We start from the raw sequence: 21,789 nt of genomic DNA, 5'->3' as shown, positions 1-21,789 counted from the left end.
AAATATTACTTTTGAAAAAATTACCCTTGAAAAAATTGAACATCTCTGATTTTCAGAGTACAATGACCCAGTGTGTTAAATCTCTGGGCTAAAAGTCAGTTTAAGAGTCCTTGCAATCATGAGAGACCAACTTCCCCTCCCAGAGGAGAGCAGAAGTCACTTCTGGAGATAAGTGTGTGCAACGTGACACAACATCCACAGCAGTGACAGGTAGCCATACCTGTCACTCCTCTGCCTCTTGTACCATGTAACAGCTCAAGGCCAGCAGGTCATTTCTTCAGACGTTCCCCAGACACACAACTTCTGTACAGAGCTGAAAATCAGTGGGGACCCAGGGGACGATTGTCAGGCAGCCCCAACCCACTTCATGGAGAAGCAGTGCTCTGAGGTGTATAATCTTTTTGCACCAGGATTGCAGCATTGACTTTCTTCTCCCAGGATGCCAGCTCCATCCCCAAAGCTGTGCAGTTGTAATGTGGGCACAAACAAGAAAGTACCTATAATAAGAAAGTCAAGGAGAAAAGAAAGAAAATCAGTGTTCAACACACTGAAAACAACAAACCGGACAGCAGAAAAGGACAGAAGACTTGCTATATAAAGGTCTCTAAAAACAGATTTACACTCAGTGAGAAGCAAACCTAATTGAAAATGCTTAAAAAGGAAAGTGTTTGGCAGTCCTCATTAAATTGTGCCTGTTGCTGTAGAGATAAAAGAAACACAGTTTGAACCAAAAGGTTGAGTAGAAATTTAAAATCCAAGGACAACATTTTCAGTGAATGGCACAGGCAAAATTAAGCATGAGGGTTGTCAGATATTGGTTAGAGTTCCTGATCGATTTTGACAAACAGAAAGATAAATATGTCGAATATAGTTATACTTGAAGTGGAGACAGGTAGAGACTGTTAGATTATTCTTTGATGCTGTTGTGGACCTTGAGGTCAATCTGGAGAGAGTGGCTCAGGAAATAATCTTTCAGCTATGGTCAGAGTGCTGGTCAGGAGAAGCTTTACTTGTTTAGTTATTGTTTGCATCAAGGGGTCCAAAAACGCAGCCTGCAAGGCCAAGATAAATGATCTGCAGTATATTGCTTTTATAGTGTTTTCAATTAGCAATGTGATTCTAAAGGTTTGCAGTAGGTCAAAGAAAGCTGGTGTGTGGTTCAAAATGCTCAGGAATCACTGGTTTGGGGAATTCACTGCTTGGCGGATAAGCAGAAGAAGCCCTTATTTGCAGCACAGAAATCATTACTGAAAAGGCAACTTTTACAGTGCTTCCACGCCGATGTCTGACATACCACAGCATTTCTCTGAGCATGACACACAACCTTTGGAAGGGGAAAGAATTACAGCAGAGGCATAATATTAATGATTCAGAAAGTCTCATGTCACAACCCTGAGCGCTGAAGTATTTAATTATTAGGCATAACGATTGCACACAGGCTGTGCCAAATAATGACGGGAGAATTAGACACCTAAAAATGGAGTCTGTCCTCTGGGGAAGGTCATTGTAAGCCAGTTGGTGGGGGAAAAGCCAAAGTAGTGCTGTGGGACTGAATTCCTCTTCCCTCACGGAATCCAGACCCATGCTACAAGGAGGGCTGTCTCCTCCAGGAATACATACTGGGCTCTCATCTTAAGTGAAACACGTTTGTCTTTCAAAACCTGAAGAAGGGAGAGGATAAGATAAGGCTTTTCTTCGAAAAGGCAGGGAAGGAAGCGCAGGTGCTCCCTCTGAATTCCAGCCTTGATGTTCAGTGCAGGTGAACCAACTGTCGGAGAGGTGGGATCAAAAAGGTTTTCTGCATGAGGGATTTGACCCTCCATGAAAGCTCCAGTCTCCAAAAGCTTTAGTCACTGTTGGTGGGTAAAGTATTTTCTCTATGTCGTAACTCGAAAATGAAAACTAATTCGTAAAAAAAATTACAAGACTTCTTGTAGCTGTGGTTTGATTGTTCCCTTAAAACAGTACCAAATTTCAGGCTTGGCTTGCTGAATATTTAAGCATTTTATGAAACACAGGCTGCACAGGAAGAGATTGAGAAAATCCCTTTCCAGCATTCCCTAGAGCATGATTTCTTGAGCACATATGTGGAGTATCTATACTCATATCTCTCTGGGCAGAGAAGTCTCACACGACCTTCCAAAATCCTTGCTTTTACCATTGGGCATCTGGCAAATTTTCCACAAAGCTCCAGACTTTTTAATGAACACTGAAACTTTACAGAGTTTGCATTTAAAAATGTGATGGAAAGGATGTGTAGTGGCCCAGAAGCTCCATTTCTGAGGGATCCATGAGAAAATTCAAGCATTATCAGTGATCTCTCAAAAGTTAGATTTTGAAAGGGCTCTGGCACAAAGTTTTTAAAGGTTGTATGCAACAGAGAGGGAGACATTTTTTAAAAATGAAGAAAACACATGGAGAATTTGTTTCTTTACTACCTGTGAAAGAATGGTAATTGTCAGCGTTGTGAAGCATTATGCTTGAATGACTGGGAGGATTGGTAGTGAGATTCAGAACCTTTCAGTTATGGGACATGAATTCAAATAGGAATGAGGTAGTAGTGACAGAAAGTCATTACCGTGTCACTGCAGTTTGCTAACGTTTAGAGATTCATCGGTGGCTTGAGTCCAATTACTAGCACACAAGAGGTCACATTACAAAATGCACTTTCAAAACTGGCAGAGGTAGGCAAACCAATTTCTACTCTTTGTAGCATGCTGCTACCTTTCCATATCCCAAGTTATTCATTCAAAGTCGTGTCAAGACTCAAAGCCAGTGTGGTGAAGCATTCAAAGTCCACACTGCACATCCGATGAAGAGAAGACTTTAGTCTCCCGCCCATTGATCCAATATGTCTCGTGTAATAATTACAAATTTCCCTATTTAAAGTGTATAAACTATGTAATGCCAAACTTTTACAGCCTGCAGAGGCAATGCCTGGCAGCTGGGGGGGTGAGGGTTAAGCTGTCCATGGGCAGAGCAGCTCACACAGGCTTTTTGGTTTCTTTGCAAGAAAGGAGATATAACTATGCTCAGCTGAAACGAATTACTCTGCCAGGAAACTTTAAGAGGATTGAATGCTATAGCATCCCTTCCTTCTTTCAAGGTTTGGGGTGATTTAGCACTGATGGAAAGCTGAGTTGTGAGGAGCCTTGAGTGAACTCAGAAGAGGCTTTTGTTTTGCTAGACTTGAAGTACGTGAATTGTTTCATTTTTCCTGGACTTATCTGAGCAAGCTCAGAAATCCCTGAAAATTGGAAAAGAGCCAAAAAGACAATTAGACCAAGGGAAAAAATAGTAAATAGTCCTTTACAGCTAGTAACTTGTACTGATGTGTTTTCTCAAATATATGCTAAATAGAAAGGCTTGAAAAATGTCATGAAAGAGGAAAGAGCTGAATTTCGGAGGCAAAATAACAGTAGATGTTCTCAGAAAAATTACTCTCTTGACTACTAGCTAGAAAGAAACACTAAGATCCTGGACTGTGATAAATCTTCTAGTGCATGGAAGTTGTACAAAGGAATTATTATTACCTTAAAGAGAAAGTTCTTAGTCTTATCTAAGTGTATATATAATATGTATGCAGCACGTGTGTGTGCATATAAAAATATACTAGAGTAGTTTTTCCTCTTGGTTTAACAGATTTAGGGTTAGCATTGGAGAAAAATTAACTGAAGTATTCAATATTTGGCAGAGATCCCTAGAGAGTTAGGCCAGTAGCAGTGTCACACTGACACAAGCTATTTTGTATTTTTCAGCTTTGCCTGAAGGAATGTGAAAATAATACCGCTCCATCGGTGGTTGTGTTGGCAAGCAAAAAATTAGCTTGGCCTAACTGGCCAGTGCTGAACATGACACAATAGCCTATTTCCAAATGAGGTGAAAATATTTGAAGCAAAACAAATAATAAAGAGAAAGTTGGGAGGATGGGGAGTTCTGATTATTTTTAAAGAGAAGGAAATAATTCTGTTTATTATTTCAAGAACACTTTTGAAATATTTTTACTATCAGTATTTTAACATGTTAACATGTTATCTAATGGGACTAAATATGTGGAAGAAAAAACAGAATGTTTTTAAGTTGGAAGGTGTGCCAAAGGGTGAAGACAAACCTGTACTGCAGATCAGGTATTTGTTTAGTACTTTGCTGAAAAAAAGCAGAACAAGGAGTTCCGAATTTGCTGGGAATCATCCCCAGGTCTTGATCTGCCCATTAGAGTGCTGAACAGCATTAAAGTCAGCAGTGGCTAAAACCTCTGTCAGTCAGAGTTTTATTTGAACGTGGGAGCAGCTGGATTTGATTCCCAAGCGAAATCAGCTCACTGATCTCAGTGCTGTGCCCAGTAGCTGTCACAAAAAAGGCATGGCTGTCCTTGCAAACTTCCACAGTGCTTTTCTAGTGTTAATGTGATTTATACTTAGAGCAGTTTGACCTGATGGCTAATATATACTCAAGAGAACTTTAGGAATGGATTGCAGATCAATGCTTTGTTTTGACTTTGCTGCTATTTAGCACAAGTATTGCAACTAAAAGAAAATCTGTAGGAGAAATTAAGTACATAAAATTTTCAGCAATATTTCTGGGATGAACACTGGACCCAGGATGTACCTAATCACACCGCTAATAGGAAAATTCTCCCCTCCCCTCCACTGAAGCAAGGTGGCACATCAAAACATACCCCTGGGCTTCAGAAAGGTGCATTTGAATCTGCACTGAAATCTGTGCTTCACAGCTCAATCCTAATTTTAGTCAGCATGCTGAAAAGTTTTACTAAACAGTATGTTCCTAGAAGAATGCAGAAATGTGTGTTTTATTGTCTTCCACATGCTCCCGAGGTGTCTGAGGGAGCAGAGAGCATCCACGAACCAAGGCCAGGTGGGGGAGATGGGTCATATTTAGCAGCTGCCTTTGGAATCAGTTCCCAGGAAGGATGTGTCAAACCCTAGTCCATGCTGCTGGGAATCAATGGAGCCTGCAACTGGCCTCTCTTTACAGCCAACCTTGGTGTAGTCAATAAATCTCACATTGCTCTCACTTACTACCTGTACCATGGGTTCTTTATTCAGTCTTTGCTAGGCACCATGACCAGACCTTCACTTGAAGGCATTGCCCATCTTTCACCCCTAACCTTTAATGTAAAGAGTGGCTAGCGATGGCAGTACTTTTGAAGGTGGGGCTTTTTATATCCTGATGTTCATGTTGTTTCCAGTTAATGTCTCAAATAGGAACTGCTGGAAATTCTTTATACTCTATTGTATTTGTATTAATTTATTTAAAATGCTGAGCATTTGGGATTGATGTGCATTCATCCTGGTTCCTATTTCTCCATTTCTCCATGATATATAAAACACTGTCTCTTAACTTTGTATTGCTTTTTAGTCCAGTTCTCCCAAGAAAGGATTTTCTGAAAGAACAAAGGAAACAAAAAAAAAAAGAAAAAAAAACCAAAAAAATTCATATTCACGGACAAACAAAGATGCATTTATTTTAACCTAAACGTTGATACAAATCTAGGAGTGCATTTACTTTCTCTGGTTAGCACAGGTGCTAGGTGAGCTATGCCATTTCAATGATTATTTTGTAAGGACTATGTCATGACAGTCATCAAAACCCCCATGCTGTGCTGGAAGCCTAACAGCTCCTTTTCCTCTGTCAGTGATAGAGATCTGGGAAGTAAGGCAAATTTTACCAGCTCCCACCAATAAAGATTTGGACAGAGAAATAAGGGTGAGAAATCACGTATTGACATTGTGAATAATAATAGCTTGCTGTCCAAGTTGGCACCAGAAAAATAAGCTATTCTGAACTTGTCCGTACCTCCTCTTTGAAAACTGTGTGCAGTTCTGGTATTGTTTTCTCGTAAATAGTATAAAAGAATTGGAGAAGATTCAGAAAAGGGCAAAAGGTATGATCAGATTTAGGGAGTAGATTCTGTATGAGCTGAGTAGGGCTTGTCAGGCTAGAAAAGACATAAGGTAAATAGGTATGAAAACACAAGTAGCAGGAGGAGGATGGCTAGACATCATGCATTGGCTGCCTTTTTGAATACAAGGACCTGGTTGGGGGCATCATACAAAGCAAGGAACCGCAGACAGAACAGTCAAAAGGACACTGACCAAGGACTGCCAAACAGTGTTGTGAATGCCAAAAATGTGGACGGGTTCAAGGGGACAAAATAAAGCCTGTGGAAGTGCAATGCACTAAGGATCACTAACTGCAAAGAAATTACAGTTGTGGTACTTCTTGAGTTAGTTGTAGGTGGTTGGAGGACGGAAAGGCATTCAATTATATTATCATGTGTATTTAGCCTACTCTTTTTCCCTATATGTTTGTTTACTTCAGGTTAAATTTTGTAGACTGAATACTAGGCTAGGTGAAGCTTTGCTCTGACCTATTACTGGTATTCTTTTGTTCATTTCCAAGCCTTGAAAGAGCTGGTCAGTTCATCCTATATATGTGCTTGTGTGTGGGCGCATGCACTGACAAAAGAACTGTTGAAAAATTAGGTCCTGACTAAATAAGTAATAGAAGTCATTGATTTTTAGGAGCAAAGACCTTGGAACATTTTCTCTTAGGGAAGTAGTCAGAATTGCAGGAGTAAAGATCCAATTGTCTTCTTTTTTTTTTTTTTTGAGTTACTGTTGGCTTCACATAGAATAGAATGAAAAAAGGGAATGTCTACATCAGGCCCCAGAAAATGCAAAGTATCTGAGTGACAGAGCGAAAGTATATTCTTCCTGTAATCATTTGTACCATCTTATGAATAATTATCCAGCCAAGCATTTATTCTCTGCTTATCACCATGGTATCTTAAGGACTTGAAATTCTGAAGTAATACAACAAAGTAATAAATGAATTCTATGTTAATTAGATATAGTATTCTTAGGAATAAAGATGATATTAGGAAATGAAGACATTTTTACTTACCTCTGTCTCATTTTTCCAAATCTAGCCCTGGATCATTTCACATTCACATACAGTGGTGTTTTAAAAATAGAATTAGCTCCTAAACAGCAACTTAGATACTTTTCAAATTGTAAATGTACAGGTCGAATCCTTAAGGCAACACAGTTCAAATGCTTATTTTGAAATTCCACTTAAACTTATTACCAGTAGCAATTTAAATTATCTGTTGTTGGATGTAACGTTGAAATAAATGACTAATTAGTGTCAAGTTGCCAGCATTTAGTCACCAAGCAGCTTGGAAGCTCTAGGGAACAGCTTTATAACAATTTACAGCACCCTCCTTAGACAAGGACACCACTTTGCAATTGTCAGATGTAATTTTACATCTCTATAATATTGCTTTATGTGTAGCACTTCTTTTTCTACTCTCAAAATGGGTAGTTTCTATTCTTCACTGATGGTCTTTTTTTAACTGGTCTCAAAGTTAAAGTGGTTAACTGATATTTGCTCCCTTGCAGCACATCTGCTTAGTCCTAGAGCTAGCCTTATTGTGAAGGGAATTATTTGAGGTCGGTTAATTCACGTGCCCGTGATAGCACAAAGGCAGGGCTTAACCAGTCACTCCTCCTTTCTGGAGTGTGTGGCAGTCCAGCTGATGAATTTTATTGCTGACGTACAGTCCTCCATCCACTGTATTAAGAATAAAACCCCACCAAATACATGGTAGATCTGTCACCAGGTAAGCATCTCATCACAGAAGCTGGTGCTGGAAGCCTCAATTCTGATGTACTCCATAATGGGCTGTGATGTTACCCCATTAAAAACAAAAGCCAAAGAGGAGTTTGGAAGTGCAAGCCAATGCCTGCCTTGGTGTGCAGAGACCCTCAGCAGCGATTGTCACGGTCTCAGTGTCACCTTTTGGCAAGAGAGGACTCAGGCGCTGGCAGGGGCCACGTAGGCTGAGGGTACCTGCACTTGGCGCAGAAGCCTGCTACCATGCGAAAGGTTGCGTGGAGCTCCCTTTGCGCATAAACTCTAAAAAAGGCCCATTTTCACCTATGAGTGCGGGTGATGGCCAGTGCATTATGACACCCACCATGATTTAGTTAACACTAGGAAAGGCAGCTTGCAACTTTTGCGTCAAGAATCGTTTTTCTGCTATGTTTCTTTTCTTAGACATGAAAAGTTTCTGATCCATTCAGAAATATTCTCTTTTTCCTAAAAACAAACATGCTCATTTTTGCCTCTGAAATGTGGGGAAAAAAACCCCAAAACGCCACCTCAGTAGTATGTCTGTGTAACTGTAATGCAGCTGTTAGGAGTCAGCTGAGCTGTGGCTCTGATAGTTTAAATAGGTCCCATACAACATATACCAGACATCATACTTCTGTGATGCTTTGCAGAAGCTCGGGAACAGTTAGGATATTAGTTTTTCCTATGGAGTGAGGCAGAGATGACAAAAAATTATATTTTTTTTTACCTTTTGTATTTAGTATTTTATGGTAAATGAAAACAGAAGGAATTTGGTTATCTAGATCTCTGTCTTGACTGCAAGAAGCCGGGAGTGTTTCCTTGGGCAAGTCTTTTAACTTTTTCACGCAAAAGTTCTTTTTTTTGACCTCTACGTATTAAAGCCCACCTTTACAAATCTGTTTAAGCTTCTTGGATGAAAGCCCTGGTGCACATGCAAAAAAAAAAAAAATCCCTGAATTTTATTAGAAATTTTGTATTTCAGAAACTGCAAACTCAGCCAGGTGCAGGGGCAATAGTTTGACCCTCTTGCACTGCAGGCTGGAAAGCCCAGGGACCACTGCCGCTCTTGAGAAGCAGATGTGGTTTTCATCATTCATGAACGATCATTCTGGCCGGCTCTTGGAGGAACATTTGTGGACCCCAGAGGGGACCACGTCCATCACGACTGAGCTGAAGAGAGGATTATTGCAACAGAGGGCCCTTCGCAGCAGTAAAAGCAGCCAGGAAGATTATTTGCAATTCCATGCCGAATCTCCCTAGGCTGGAATAAAATTTGGAATAATCTATGTAATGTTCTGCATCTCACACTAACAGCAATATTTTGTATTATTAGGAATTACTTTTCCAAAATCATTAGGCTATTTTAAGACCTAGGTAAGGCTGCAGATTCATCATGATTACCGTTAATGTCAGAGAGGCTAGGAATTGCTTTTCTTGCCTTCTCCCCTCTGCCGGCGCATACGTGCATGCCCGACTGGGTGGCTGGCTGCCTAAACGCATGGGCCGGCGAGCAGCTGTAGAATCTTTGCTGAGAGTCTCACCAGAGCAGCCTCTGGGGCCCTGCCTGCGGCTCCTGGAGAACAGCAAAGGGCCGTTAGGCAAGACGGGAAGCGAGAGGGAGATGCATCCTCCCACCCGGGTGGGTAAACCACCGACCCTGCCCAGAGCAAGCAAGCAGCTGGAGGACGGGAGGATAGACCTTGTCCTGGAAAGGCAGGGCACCATTCTGTTAATCACCTCCAGTGCAAAAAGCTTGAACTTCACCTGCACGACATGCTAAATCCACTGGGAAATGTGATTTGTCTCCCACACATGAAAAAAAATATGCTGTGCTGGGTTCTACAAAGATTGTTTAGTTTCCATGGATTTCGTGCTATTTTCATTGTTCTTTGGTCATAAATTCCCTTGCTTTTAAAATAAATATTACCAGGTTAATTTTAATGATTTTTCGTTTATTTTACAGCTCCATTATTTTCTGACATGTTTTACATGTTTGAAAACAAAAATGTTACTAACTTTCCTTTTCAGCAAATAAGATGGTAGCAGACAACAGACCTCAACAATGTAATATTTTTTTTAAAAATGTAAATGAATTCGAAGGAGGTGGGAGAGGGCACATGTATTTGTAACACGCATTTTAAAATGTTTTTGCATTTGCATTTATTTTTAATGGCGTTTATGCCCTCTAGTGTCAGTAAACGTTATTGCAGCTAAGTTTTTTGAATTTTGACAATGTTTTTCCTTAACTGTTTCTGTCGGTATCAATCTAAACTATTTGATCTTTGTAAAAATGCACGTCCTTGATTTATTCCTACTATATAGGTCGTATAGTTTCAGAGTTTTGCTGTAGAGGTCATCTGGAGGGGGTGGTGTTTCTATCCGAAGTAAACTATTCCAAACATGAATTTCTGGTCTGTCAAACAGACACAAAAATATTGCTAAATTACAATTTCTGTGATTACTGATTTTATCCTCCAAAATACACTTATTCTTTGCCTGAAAAAAACTACTCCTGTGTACAAACAAACATAAGTTAAATAAGCAGCATTGTACCTTTCATTTGTTAAGATTATTAAAGAAAAGACCTTCCCTGCTCACATCAAGGAAAAATGGCCAAAAAGTATGACTCGTTTCAATTATAATTCAGACCTTTGACTTATGAAACATTCCATCTTAGAGCCATCAAAAACAGGTCTTCATTAGATTCAGGAATAAGATAAACAGCCGATGATGCCACAAATACAGCCTCTGCTGTCTGAGATTTCTTGAATTATGGGTATGCAACATCAAATATATTTCACTCATCCGTTAGAAAAGCAGTATTGCTTTGGCAGGTGGACATCCACGGGTAAGCTCTGACGTGGCAATGCTTAGGTTACAGACCGGGCATTTGTAAACCCAAATACATTCACGTTTCCCAAGCTCCTACAATAGCTCAGCCTTTTGTGTGCATTTCAAGCTGCATTACATGCCCCCAAATCTGTCATGCAAAGCGCTAAGAAATCATGCCCATGTTACTCAGATCAGTACTCTGAAAGTTCCAGTATTTGCAAAATAAAAGAATCTACTGGCTTGCTGTCTTCCCTTGCAGTAAGGAGTCAATATGCAAAAGTAGTCTGTCACCCGTTGAATACAAACAACTGGGACAAACACACATGCCTTTAAATCCACCCATCCCTGTACAATGTCACTTAGTGAACAGATATGCACAGACTGCAAGCAGTAGCATGTCTGACCTGTCTTGACTATGTCTAGTGAAACCTAGGCATTAGTTTGATCATGTAGTTTCTGACCTGTGATTTGATAAAATTTGATTGATACATCTAGTTTGTCATAGCCTTTTCCCCTTCCCTTTTTGGCTAATGAAGTAGAATGCACCTGATTGGTAACAGGGATCAGTACGACATCACTTTTTCTTCACTCATCCAGAGCATACAATATTGGGATGACACTTTTGATGTTACAAAATTAGATTGTCGGTGCAAATCATAAATGCCCAAAGACTGACTTGAGCTTTGGCCACAATAATAGACATATATGGAACAGACTATATACAAAGCTATTAAAAGACTGCAAGTAGGAAAAAAAAGCACGTAAAGGAGAATATGTTTGCAGTTACAGTCTGAAGAGCAGTGAGACAAGCAGGGTAGCAGTAGATAAAACCTTGAAATAGTTCCCTTTTGAAAAGTGACTCTGTGAAAATTGCTTAATAAGATTCTATATTTCTTGTGTCTCCATGACTGAAGAAATCAGATTTTCTGCAGAATTTAGAATTTGTTTTAGAGATCAAGTATAATTTTTCCACTTTGAAATACAAGCAGCACAAAGCTACCCTGCTATCTGAAAATGGAGTTCTGTTCTTTTTTAGTTTAGACTTTCCAAGGAATAAAGCAATTGCAGGTGGGGTAAAGGAAGAAATTTTCCCTTCATTTTATGTCATCCACTTCCATTGCTGGAATTCAGTGATATATGACGTATAAGTAAAGGTAATGTTTAATCCAGCGCGAGGAACTTCATTAACAATTCTGGTCATGCCTACACTAGACTAAAATCTGTGCCACTGTCCCAAAGGAGAGCAAGGCTTACCAGGATAAATGTAGTAAAAACTCCATTTTGTCACAAAGGTGAGCAAATACGTTTCTCACCCTGTGCAGGAAGGCTAATTTCTTGGAAGTCATTTTTTCTGAGCATAATTGTATTTAAACATCTCCAGCACAGTGTTTATCCACAGGAAAAAAACTAATTATGTAAGAGTTATTAATGATGTGAAAGATATTATTAGCACTAAAGAATGGACAAACAATATTACATTTGGAAAATGTCACCATACTACAACTTATTCAAGCTGAAATAGAAAAATAATCAAAAGCAAGTTATTTTAAAACAAGCAGTATATCCATCAACCTGTCATTTTGCCCAGAAGGTAAGAAAAACATTGCAAAATACCTTCATGTATCAAACAATCCTAATTTTTTTATTTTTCTATGTAACACTGAAATACTGTGAAAAGGCACCTCCTTATGTCAGTAGGTAGGTCCACACATAAATACTGAAATGTTAGGGACGGATCAGCTAATAGTTCCTGTCACCACTCTGAAAGCATCAGTCTGCACTTGATTCACATAATTACAGTGTCACATTATAAACAGGATGAACTATATCCCTGAGCAACTTCAAACCAAATTAATTAGAGCCAGAAATGCCTTCTGCCCACAGCAGCCATCGGTGACAATGTGAGCTTATGAAGGTTCAGCATTTAGCATTTCAAGTGATAGCCATCTAAATATAGGTTTAAGAATCTAATTTGAGAGAGCTGTTCCAGTAGTACTGGGTGTGTGTAAAGTTTGCATTTCAAGATCTGGTTGTGTCAGGTGTGTGTAAATATATATTGCCTTTTAATAGCTTTCTGTTGATACACTTTGATTCAATTTAAGAAAATATTTGGATCGTATCCAAAAGGATGAAGTAAAACAGTAACAAATAGTGTAAACTGGCACTGATTATCAGTGATTTGATCCTAGGACTTCTCCCCTAAATTCGCCACCCTGGCCCCATGTCCACCACTCACCTCACCGCTCCTCCTGAAAAAAAACTGGGGTTACTTAGGTGTCGGGGATCCCATTTGTCAAAGGGACCTTGAAAGGTCGTTTATCCACTTCCCTGCCCAAAGGAAAGAACAGCTGGGCATGCATCACTCCTGACAGCTGATAGTCAGCTCTGGCTTTAGGAAGATAAGCACCAAAAATGCCGATGTTGTGAGGTGCAAATGTTGATGTGAAGGAAAGCATGACTCTCTTTCTAGTATTTTTCCAGTTTTATACATCTTGTAATTAAGACCAGCTATATTAATAATTTAGAAGATGGATTCTATTATGTTATGTCTTTTTATCCAATCTTGTTCCAATTTTGTCCCCAAATCAGAAACTAACAGTACTCAAATTCTGAGCAGGTGGGGGGTTTATTAGTAGAAATATTAATGTATTTTTTCCTGTGCATATTTTACACTTAGGCATGCCTTGTAAAACAAGTAAACATTTCTTTTACACAACATTATCTTGGTCAATAGTCTAAGACTTGGTCATCTACATTATGTCTGCTTGGATGACAACTTATTTGAATATTTACGTTAAACATCTTCCTCTTATCCTATAAAATACAGACCATTCTTCTTCACCTACAAGGCAATACATAATCTCCTTTTGACATATGCTGATCTCTCATTGCTAGAAGATGTTCTCTAACCCCATATAGATTCTCCATCATCTGATATCCTCATCTCTTTATCCCCTCCTCATGACTAGGTGCACAATTTGGACCGTGTGACTTGGAGACTCCCCCCATCTTTTCTATTATTTTTCCAATTCCTGCTGAACAGGCAGGTTTTGTTTTCCAGATAGCGCTTCCAAACACTGCCTCTCTTGCAGTTTTATTTCTTACCTTTTCTTGTGTTAACAGTTTATAAATTCTTTGTAATAGGGAATGTGCTCTCTCCACTCAGAAGGATACTAAACTCACATGCTACAATCAATGTTTAGTAATAATTTAAAATCCAGTAAAGTTAAAAACTGAATGGTACTTGAAAGTAATTTATTTCTTTATTAAACTCTGTAGTATGTAATTACATACTTGTCCTATAGAATATGGCACTCTGCAGAGTGCAAACAGCTGGTATCTCTTAATAAGCTGCCACTGGAGCACCTGTACATACTTCAGTAGCACTATGTTCTTACTTGCTGGACAAAACAATATCCAGCATCATAAAGAAAGATGGTAGCCCTAGTAATTCTGAGCACTGCCAGGATTTGCAGTTAGAATTTGTTTGTTTGCTTGCTTGTGGCTTGAGTTGTTCATGTTTGCTTTTGCCTAGACCATAGAAGGGAGCTCTGGAGGTGAGCTCGTCTAGCCTCCCACTCAAAGGCAGCCTATCAACAACAATAGCTTAGGTCAGCCATGCTTTTGTCTAGCTAAGTCTTGAAAATCTCCAAGGATAGAAAGTCCACGATCTCCTGGGCAACCTGTTCCAAAAATGCACTACCGTCCTAAATGAAAGTACTATATCAACTTAGTGAGACAACACATTATTCAGCCTGACATCTAACTTACCAAGTGGTCTCCCTAGGATCTTGTCAATGGAAAGTGATGAGTTCTTCCAACAAGCAAACAGAGTAAGGACTTAACTTCTACGCTGATTTTTTTTCCTTAACAAGGTCACTCTCTCTCTCCATTGCAACAGAGGCAGCCTGGGAAGACCAGAGCAGGTAAAACATAGATGCTCACAGTTTGATGGAAGGGATACCTGACATTAGCTTGAAATTAAAATTACATGTGCACAACACTGTAAGCTGTATATGTATGCATATGTGTATAAAGTATTATTTATATGTAGCGAGTATTATTTGCAAGAGAAATAAAATCTATTGTGCAATTAATTAATCTTGAAATTCAATACCTAGAAGAGATTTTGTCTTAACTAAGCATTTTGTTTTCTTTAATCCAGGTATGGTGACATGGTGCCAAAGACAATAGCTGGCAAGATTTTTGGTTCAATATGCTCCCTGAGTGGGGTCTTAGTCATCGCTCTGCCAGTTCCTGTAATTGTCTCCAACTTCAGCCGTATCTACCACCAGAATCAGCGGGCAGACAAGCGCAGGGCACAAAAGGTGAGCTCCTAATTTTTCCCCTTTTTATTGTTCAGCAACAGATAAAATATGACTTTTTATATGCTGTGCATTCTCAAAGTGAGTTTGGTTTCTTAGCAAGAAGACTGCTATGTGTATGTGCTACATGCCTAGCATATGTCCTAGATGCAAATACTGTGTTATTTTTAGGGAAAAAAAATGGTTCATTTATCTTTTCTGTCAAAATTTACAGATCTATTATTGCGGTAATTCATCCTACTTGTTAGACTAGATCTAGTATTTTCAGGCAATAGCTGTAGTCCCACCCACTGAAGATTTTTCTGTTTTTCAGACAGACTTTCTTTCCACCAGAGTCTTCTGAGAAAAAAAACAACCAGACAAAAATAAACCCTAATAATGATTTCTAATGTCTATCCTAACAGCCTGCTTCACTAATCCATGTGTTTAATTCCCAGGTTCAGTCTCTGGGGAATCTGATTGTTGGGGAACTTGTCTCCTCAGCTCTAGTTTGCTTAAAAGGATTCAGAAAAAGAGCTTGACCAGGAAAAGCTGAAAGCAAAAGTCTGTTTTTCCAGCTTCCTTGATTTGCTGAGTCTCTCACTAAAATATGAACCAGCTCTATAAGATGACAGTTTCCCTCCCTGACCCATATGGGTAAGGTCAGGAGCCAGGAACAACTATTTACGAGGAGAGATGCAGCCAAGCCTGGGCAGTCACCTTCATTTCCACATCACTGCCAAATTACTATTCCAAATCCAGTTTGCCCAACCCTATAATGCTAAGCACTTCAGATAGCCTCCATTGGCACCTGAAGCCCTGATAAGGGAGCTGAGATACATTGCCTTCTGGCTTCTCTGCTAGTGGCAGTCAGAAGGCTCTGGATGCAACACAGACCTTGCCAAGGCCAAGGTGTCACCACCTTGGCTTTTTGTGGTCCCATGGCCTCTCTTCAGAAGTCCTGAGTCTCCAGTGGTCCAGGGAGAGCAGGGTCGCTGCCCACAGAGGCATGCAGGCAGGCTGTGGATGGGGATTACGTACATAGACCAGGAACACAGGCTGCCACAGGCTGCATCTGCCTCATATAGACAACAGCACCAGGTTTAGAGATATAAAATGTTTGTGTATTTCTTTCTGGCCTTTGACCAGAAAGGGCACCATTTTGACTGATCTCTTCATGGACATGAAGTAAATGTACACAGTGATACCATTCCCAGAATACCTTAAAATCCGGAGAAACAGAGATACATGACCAAGAAAATCAGTCATAGGCCCAGGCTAAGATATTGTACCATTTAATGGCCACATCTTGGAAGAACGTTGTCAGATGAGGAAAATGGCCATAAAAGAAATCAGGTGTATCACAGAAATGTCATACCGTTCTAGAAACCTGATTTCAAATATATGCTGCTTCAGTGATGCAAATACCATACATGACCTATCCTACTAATTCCACCCATCCCTTGCATGCTGTTTTGTCCCATGTGCTAGTTCCAGCTGTGCATTCCCCACTCCCACAGCTGGAACATGCAGAGAACACTTTGATTCCTCACTACATTGTTTTTGTCAAGAACTATTCCACTTCTGTTTGCGTAATGGCAGCAGACAGAGAAAGAACACTATGTATCAGCCAGAACACAGTGCTTCATTACTGTGCCTCCGAGCATTGCGCCCGTCATGGATAACAGATCTTCTTGATCGCAGCAATCAATGTGCCTGTTCTGAGCTTTCATAATAACTGCAGACACAACCAGCCTTACTTCAGATAGAAACTGTCTCCTACTGCATGTCATGAAACAGAATTTTCTATGCCTGCTTTACACATGCCAGTGAAAAAGAGATGGACACTATAAAATACCTTGCAAAAATTAGATTGGCAGACTGGCTGTTATTCCCCATAATCTCTTCCTGAATAGAAACCACTTGAGTTAATAACTGACTTTTTCTCCTTACAAAACAATGAGCTCATTGTATGTTTCAAACAGGAATAAGAAGTGATGAATGGCAATCCTGCCAAGTGTCTTTTCCTCTGCTCCCCAGAACAATGCCAACAGTAAGGATGAGAGATTTCCTCTGACCATGTTTCTGTCCTTCTTGCTTTGCAGAAAATAGCTTTGAAGTCTGATTAATTTAGCACTGGATGTGTGTTTCATTAAAGCACTTGAGAATGGTCACATAGGAATTAAGGCTTCTCCCTTCAAAAAGGTGACAGGATCAATAGCCCAACTGAAGTGCATCTACACCAACGCACGCAGGTGTAGACCAATACAAACAGGAGGAGCTGGAAGCCATTGTGCAGCAGGAAAACTATGATATAGTTGCCATCACAGAAACGTGGTGGGATGACTCGCACAACTGGAATTCTGCAATGGATGGCTATAAACTCTTCAGAAAGGTTAGGCAAGGAAGAAGAGGCAGTGGGGTAGCCCTGTATGTTAGGGAGTGTTTTGATTGTCTAGAGCTAAATGATGGTGACGATAGGGTTGAGTGTTCATGGCTAAGAACCAGGGGGAAGGCCAACAAGGCAGATATTGTGGTGGGAGTCTTATAGATCACCCGACCAGGATGAAGAAGCAGAAGAAATATTCTATAAACAGCTGGGAGAAGCCTCATGATCACTAGCCCTTGTTCTTGTGGGGTGGGGGACTTCAACTTATCAGATGTCTTCTGGAAATATAATACAGCAGAGAGGAAACAGTCTAGGAGGTTCCTGGAGTGTGTGGCAGATAACTTCCTGACACAGCTGGTGAGTGAGCCAACTAGGGAAGGTGCCCTGCTGGACCTCTTGTTCATGAACAGAGAAGGACTTGTGAGCCATGTGATGGTTGGAGGCTGTCTTGGGCATAGCAATCACAAAATGATAGCGTTTTCGATTCTTAAGAAGAGAAGTAAGGAGGGGGGTCAGCAGAACTGCTACCTTGGACTTCTGGAGGGCAGACTTTGTCCTGTTTAGGAGACTGGTTGACAGAGTCCCTTGGGAAGCAGTCCTGAAGGACAAAGGAGTCCAGGAAGGCTGGACATTCTTCAAGAAAGAAATCTTAAAGGTGCAGGAGCAGGCCATCCTCATGTGCCAAAGGATGAGTCGGCAGGGAAGAAGACTGGCCTGGCTGAACAGAGAGCTTTGTATGGAACTCGGGAAAAAAAGGAGAGTTTATGATCTTCGGAAGAAGGGGCAGGCAGCTCAGGAGGACTACAAAGATGTCATGAGTTTATGCAGGGAGAAAATTAGAAGGGCCAAAGCCCAACTAGAACTTAATCTGGCTACTGCCGTAAAAGACAATAAAAATTGTTTCTATAAATACATTAGCACCAAAAGGAGGGCTAAGGAGAATCTCCATCCTTTATTGGAGACGGGGAATCATAGTAACAAAGGTTGAGGAAAAGGCTGGGGTACTTAATGCCTTCTTTGCCTCAGTCTTTAATAGTAAGACCAGTTGTTCTCTGGGTACCCAGCACCCTGAGCTGGAAGCCAGGGACAGGGAGCAGAATGAACCCCCCATAATCCAAGGGGCAATGGTTACTGACCTGCTACACCACTTAGACACACACAAGTCTATGGGGCTGGATGGGATCCGCCCAAGGGTACTGAGGGAGCTGGTGGAGGTGCTCACCAAGTCCCTTTCAATCCTTTATCAGCAGTCCTGGCTGACTGGGGAGGTCCCAGTTGCCTGGAGGTTAGCAAATGTGACACCCATCTACAGGAAGGGCCGGAAGGAGGATCCGGGGAACTACAGGCCTGTCAGCCTGACCTCAGTGCCAGGGAAGGTTATGGAGCAGATCATCTTGAGTGCCATCATACAGCACGTACAGGACAACCAGGGGATCAGGCCCAGTCAGCATGGGTTCAGGAAAGGCAGGTCCTGCTTGACCAACCTGATCTCCTTCTGTGACAAGGTGACCCACCTAGTGGATGAGGGAAAGGCTGTGGATGTTGTCTATCTAGACTTTAGTAAAGTCTTTGACACCATTGCCCACAGCATTCTCCTGGAGAAACTGGCTGCTCATGGCTGGGATGGGCCTACACTTTGCTGGGTAAAATACTGGCTGGATGGCTGGGCCCAAAGAGCTGTGGTGAATGGAGTTAAATCCAATGGCAGCCGGTCACAAGTGGTGTTCCCCAGGTCTCTGTGTTGGGGCCAGTTCTGTTTAATATCTTTATCAATGATCTGGATGAGGGGATTGAGTGTACTCTCAGTAAGTTTGCAGACGACACCAAGTTGGGTGGGAGTGTTGATCTGCTGGAGGGTAGGAAGGGTCTGCAGAGGGATCTGGACAGGCTGGATCGATGGGCTGGGGCCAATTGTATGAGGTTCAACAAGGCCAAGTGCCGGGTCCGGCACTTGGGTCACAGCAACCCCATGCAACGCTACAGGCTTGGGGAAGAGTGGCTGGAAAGCTGCCTGGCAGAAAAGGACCTGGGGGTGTTGGTTGACAGAGAGCTGAACATGAGCCAGCAGTGTGCCCAGGCGGCCAAGAAGGCCAATGGCATCCTGGCTTGTATCAGAAATAGCGTGGCCAGCAGGACTAGGGAAGTGATCATGCCCCTGTACTCAGCACTGATGAGGCTGCACCTCGAATGCTGTGTTCAGTTTTGGGCCCCTCACTACAAGAGGGACATTGAGGTGCTGGAGCGTGTCCAGAGAAGGGCAACGAAGCTGGTGAAGGGTCTGGAGCAGAAGTCTTACGAGGAGCGGCTGAGGGAGCTGGGACTGTTTAGCCTGGAGAAAAGGAGGCTGAGGGGAGACCTTATCGCTCTCTACAACTACCTGAAAGGAGGTTGTAGAGAGGTGGGGGTCGGTCTCTTCTCCCAGGTAACAAGTGATAGGACAAGAGGAAATGGCCTCAAGTTGCGCCAGGGGAGGTTTAGATTGGATATTAGGAAAAATTTCTTTACCAAAAGGGTTATCAAGCATTGGAACAGGCTGTCGAGGGAAGTGGTTGAGTCATCATCCCTGGAGGTATTTTAAAGACTTGTGAATGTCGTGGTTAGGGACATGGTTTAGTGGTGGACTTGGCAGTGCTAGGTTAATGGTTGGACCTGATGATCTTAAAGATCTTTTCCAACCTGAATGGTTCTATGATTCTGTATCTCCTATTGCAAAGCTAATCTCTGTCAATCTAAAATGACTGAGAAGTTGAACTGAATATTGTTCTGACAGACTGAAAAAAAATCAACAAAAAGCACTTCTGGGGTACTGTACAGTCCATATTTAGCAATATTTAGCTATTAAGTTGTCCTGGTTTTGGCTGGGATAGAGTTCATTGTCTTCCTAGTAGCTGGTATAGTGCTGTGTTTTGGATTTAGTATGAGAATAATGTTGATAACACACTGGTGTTTTGGCTGTTGCTGTTTACACTGGCCAAGGACTTTTCAGCTTCCCTTGCTCTGCCAGGTGCACAAGAAGCTGGGAGGGGGCACAGCCAAGACAGTTGATCCAAACTGGCCAAAGGGCTATTCCATACCATATGACGTCATGCCCAGTATATAAACTGGGGGGAGTTGGCCGGGTGGTAGCGATCACTGCTCTGGGACTGGCTGGGCATTGGTCGGCAGGTGGTGAGCAGTTGCATCACTTGGGGTTTTTTCCCCTGGGTTTTGTTCCTCTCTCTCTCTTTTGTTGTTTTCCTTTTCATTACGATTTTCTTTTTCTTTTCCCAATTATTAAACTGTTCTTATCTCAACCCACAAGTTTTCTTACTTTCGCTCTTCCGATTCTCTCCTCCATCCCCCTGGGAGGGGGGAGGGTGGGCGAGCGGCTGTGCGGTGCTTAGTTGCTGACTGAAGCTAAACCATGACAGAAGTATAGCCTTGCATTTCACAGAAGGGTTCTACTGCATTGTATAGGAATATTCAAGCAAAAAGGTCACATTATTGAAGTTTCAAATTCCTTCTTCATTCAACACAATAGAAGCTTTACAGAGTTTTCTAAAAAAAATGTTTCCCTAGGCACCAACCTTATTTCTATTCTCTAAGGCTGAAGAACATAAGCTTGAAAGAAGGTGCTGTTTCATGGAGCACAGCATGAGCCCCTGCAGGCGATGGTATCTCCTGCTGGCTACAACAGCTTCCATCTGATTGAGAGAGTTGGATATCTGAATTGTGCAACTTACTTTACCAATATCTCATATAGAAGTTTAATCAAGGTAGTCTTCAGAAATGGCAAAACATTTGGGCTGTAAGGAAACTCAAGAGAAAGTTCTCTATTGAAGAGCTGAAATCTAGTCCCAGGACCACTGGCAATTTTCAGCAGAAAAATTTTGTCACTTATATTAGGTTTGTTCAAGAGCCATGTGACCATCAGTATATGCATTTACTGAATGCTGCACAGTCATTCAAGATTAAGCAATTCAATTTGTTTCATTTTGGCAAAAAGGTGCTGCACATTAATGCTCAGGAGAAGATGGAAGAGAAATTTATTTATATACCATCTCATTTTGAATGCATTTTAAAGGAAGATCCTGCTTCCAACCATGGAAATAGATTCTTGTAAAAGAGACCTCAATATAAACAACAACAACAAAAAAAGATTAAAATAAAAAATAAAGAAAAATCATCTGTGCTTATCAGGACATTTTATTCTATCAGATAATAAAGTCCAAGGATCTGACTTATCCTGACAATAAATAAATAAATAAGTAAATAATCCAAAATGGATCTTGGAATTCAGGGCAGAACTAATTATGCCCTGTAGTCTTACTATGCCTTTTCCTCAAGCAGATTTATCACAACTGAGACAGTTTTGAAGAATCCTATTTGTGGAGCTTTTCTCAGCTAGAGACAACTTCAAGAGGCCAAGTTATTCTGGTTGCCCATCACTGCCTTCAGGTGGCAAAGTTAATAACAGATGTGTTGTGACTGGTCCACGTATAAAGGAAAGGAAAGGAGGGGAAAGGAAAAATGAAAGGAAATGACAGGAAAAGAAAAAGAAAGGTTTGGGTAAGCTTGGATACAATTTCCTATTCTGTATTTGATAGGTATCAAGGGTTAAGATAT

General features: G+C 41.1%; 1 protein-coding gene across 1 annotated transcript in view; it reads left to right on the top strand.

Moving 5' to 3' along the window:
- Positions 1-21,789, top strand: part of KCND2 (potassium voltage-gated channel subfamily D member 2) — a 290,461-nt gene that overhangs the window by 255,130 nt on the left and 13,542 nt on the right. Inside the window, exon 3 of the mRNA XM_075491556.1 lies at positions 14,657-14,819. Coding sequence (XP_075347671.1) covers positions 14,657-14,819 — 163 coding nt within the window. The remainder of the gene's footprint in view (positions 1-14,656; positions 14,820-21,789) is intronic.

The sequence above is a fragment of the Mycteria americana genome, chromosome 1, assembly GCF_035582795.1.
Source record: "Mycteria americana isolate JAX WOST 10 ecotype Jacksonville Zoo and Gardens chromosome 1, USCA_MyAme_1.0, whole genome shotgun sequence".
In the NCBI taxonomy this organism is placed as follows: Eukaryota; Metazoa; Chordata; class Aves; order Ciconiiformes; family Ciconiidae; genus Mycteria; species Mycteria americana.
The sequence above is the reverse complement of the archived record's forward strand: the minus strand, read 5'-3'. Positions and strand labels throughout refer to the sequence as shown.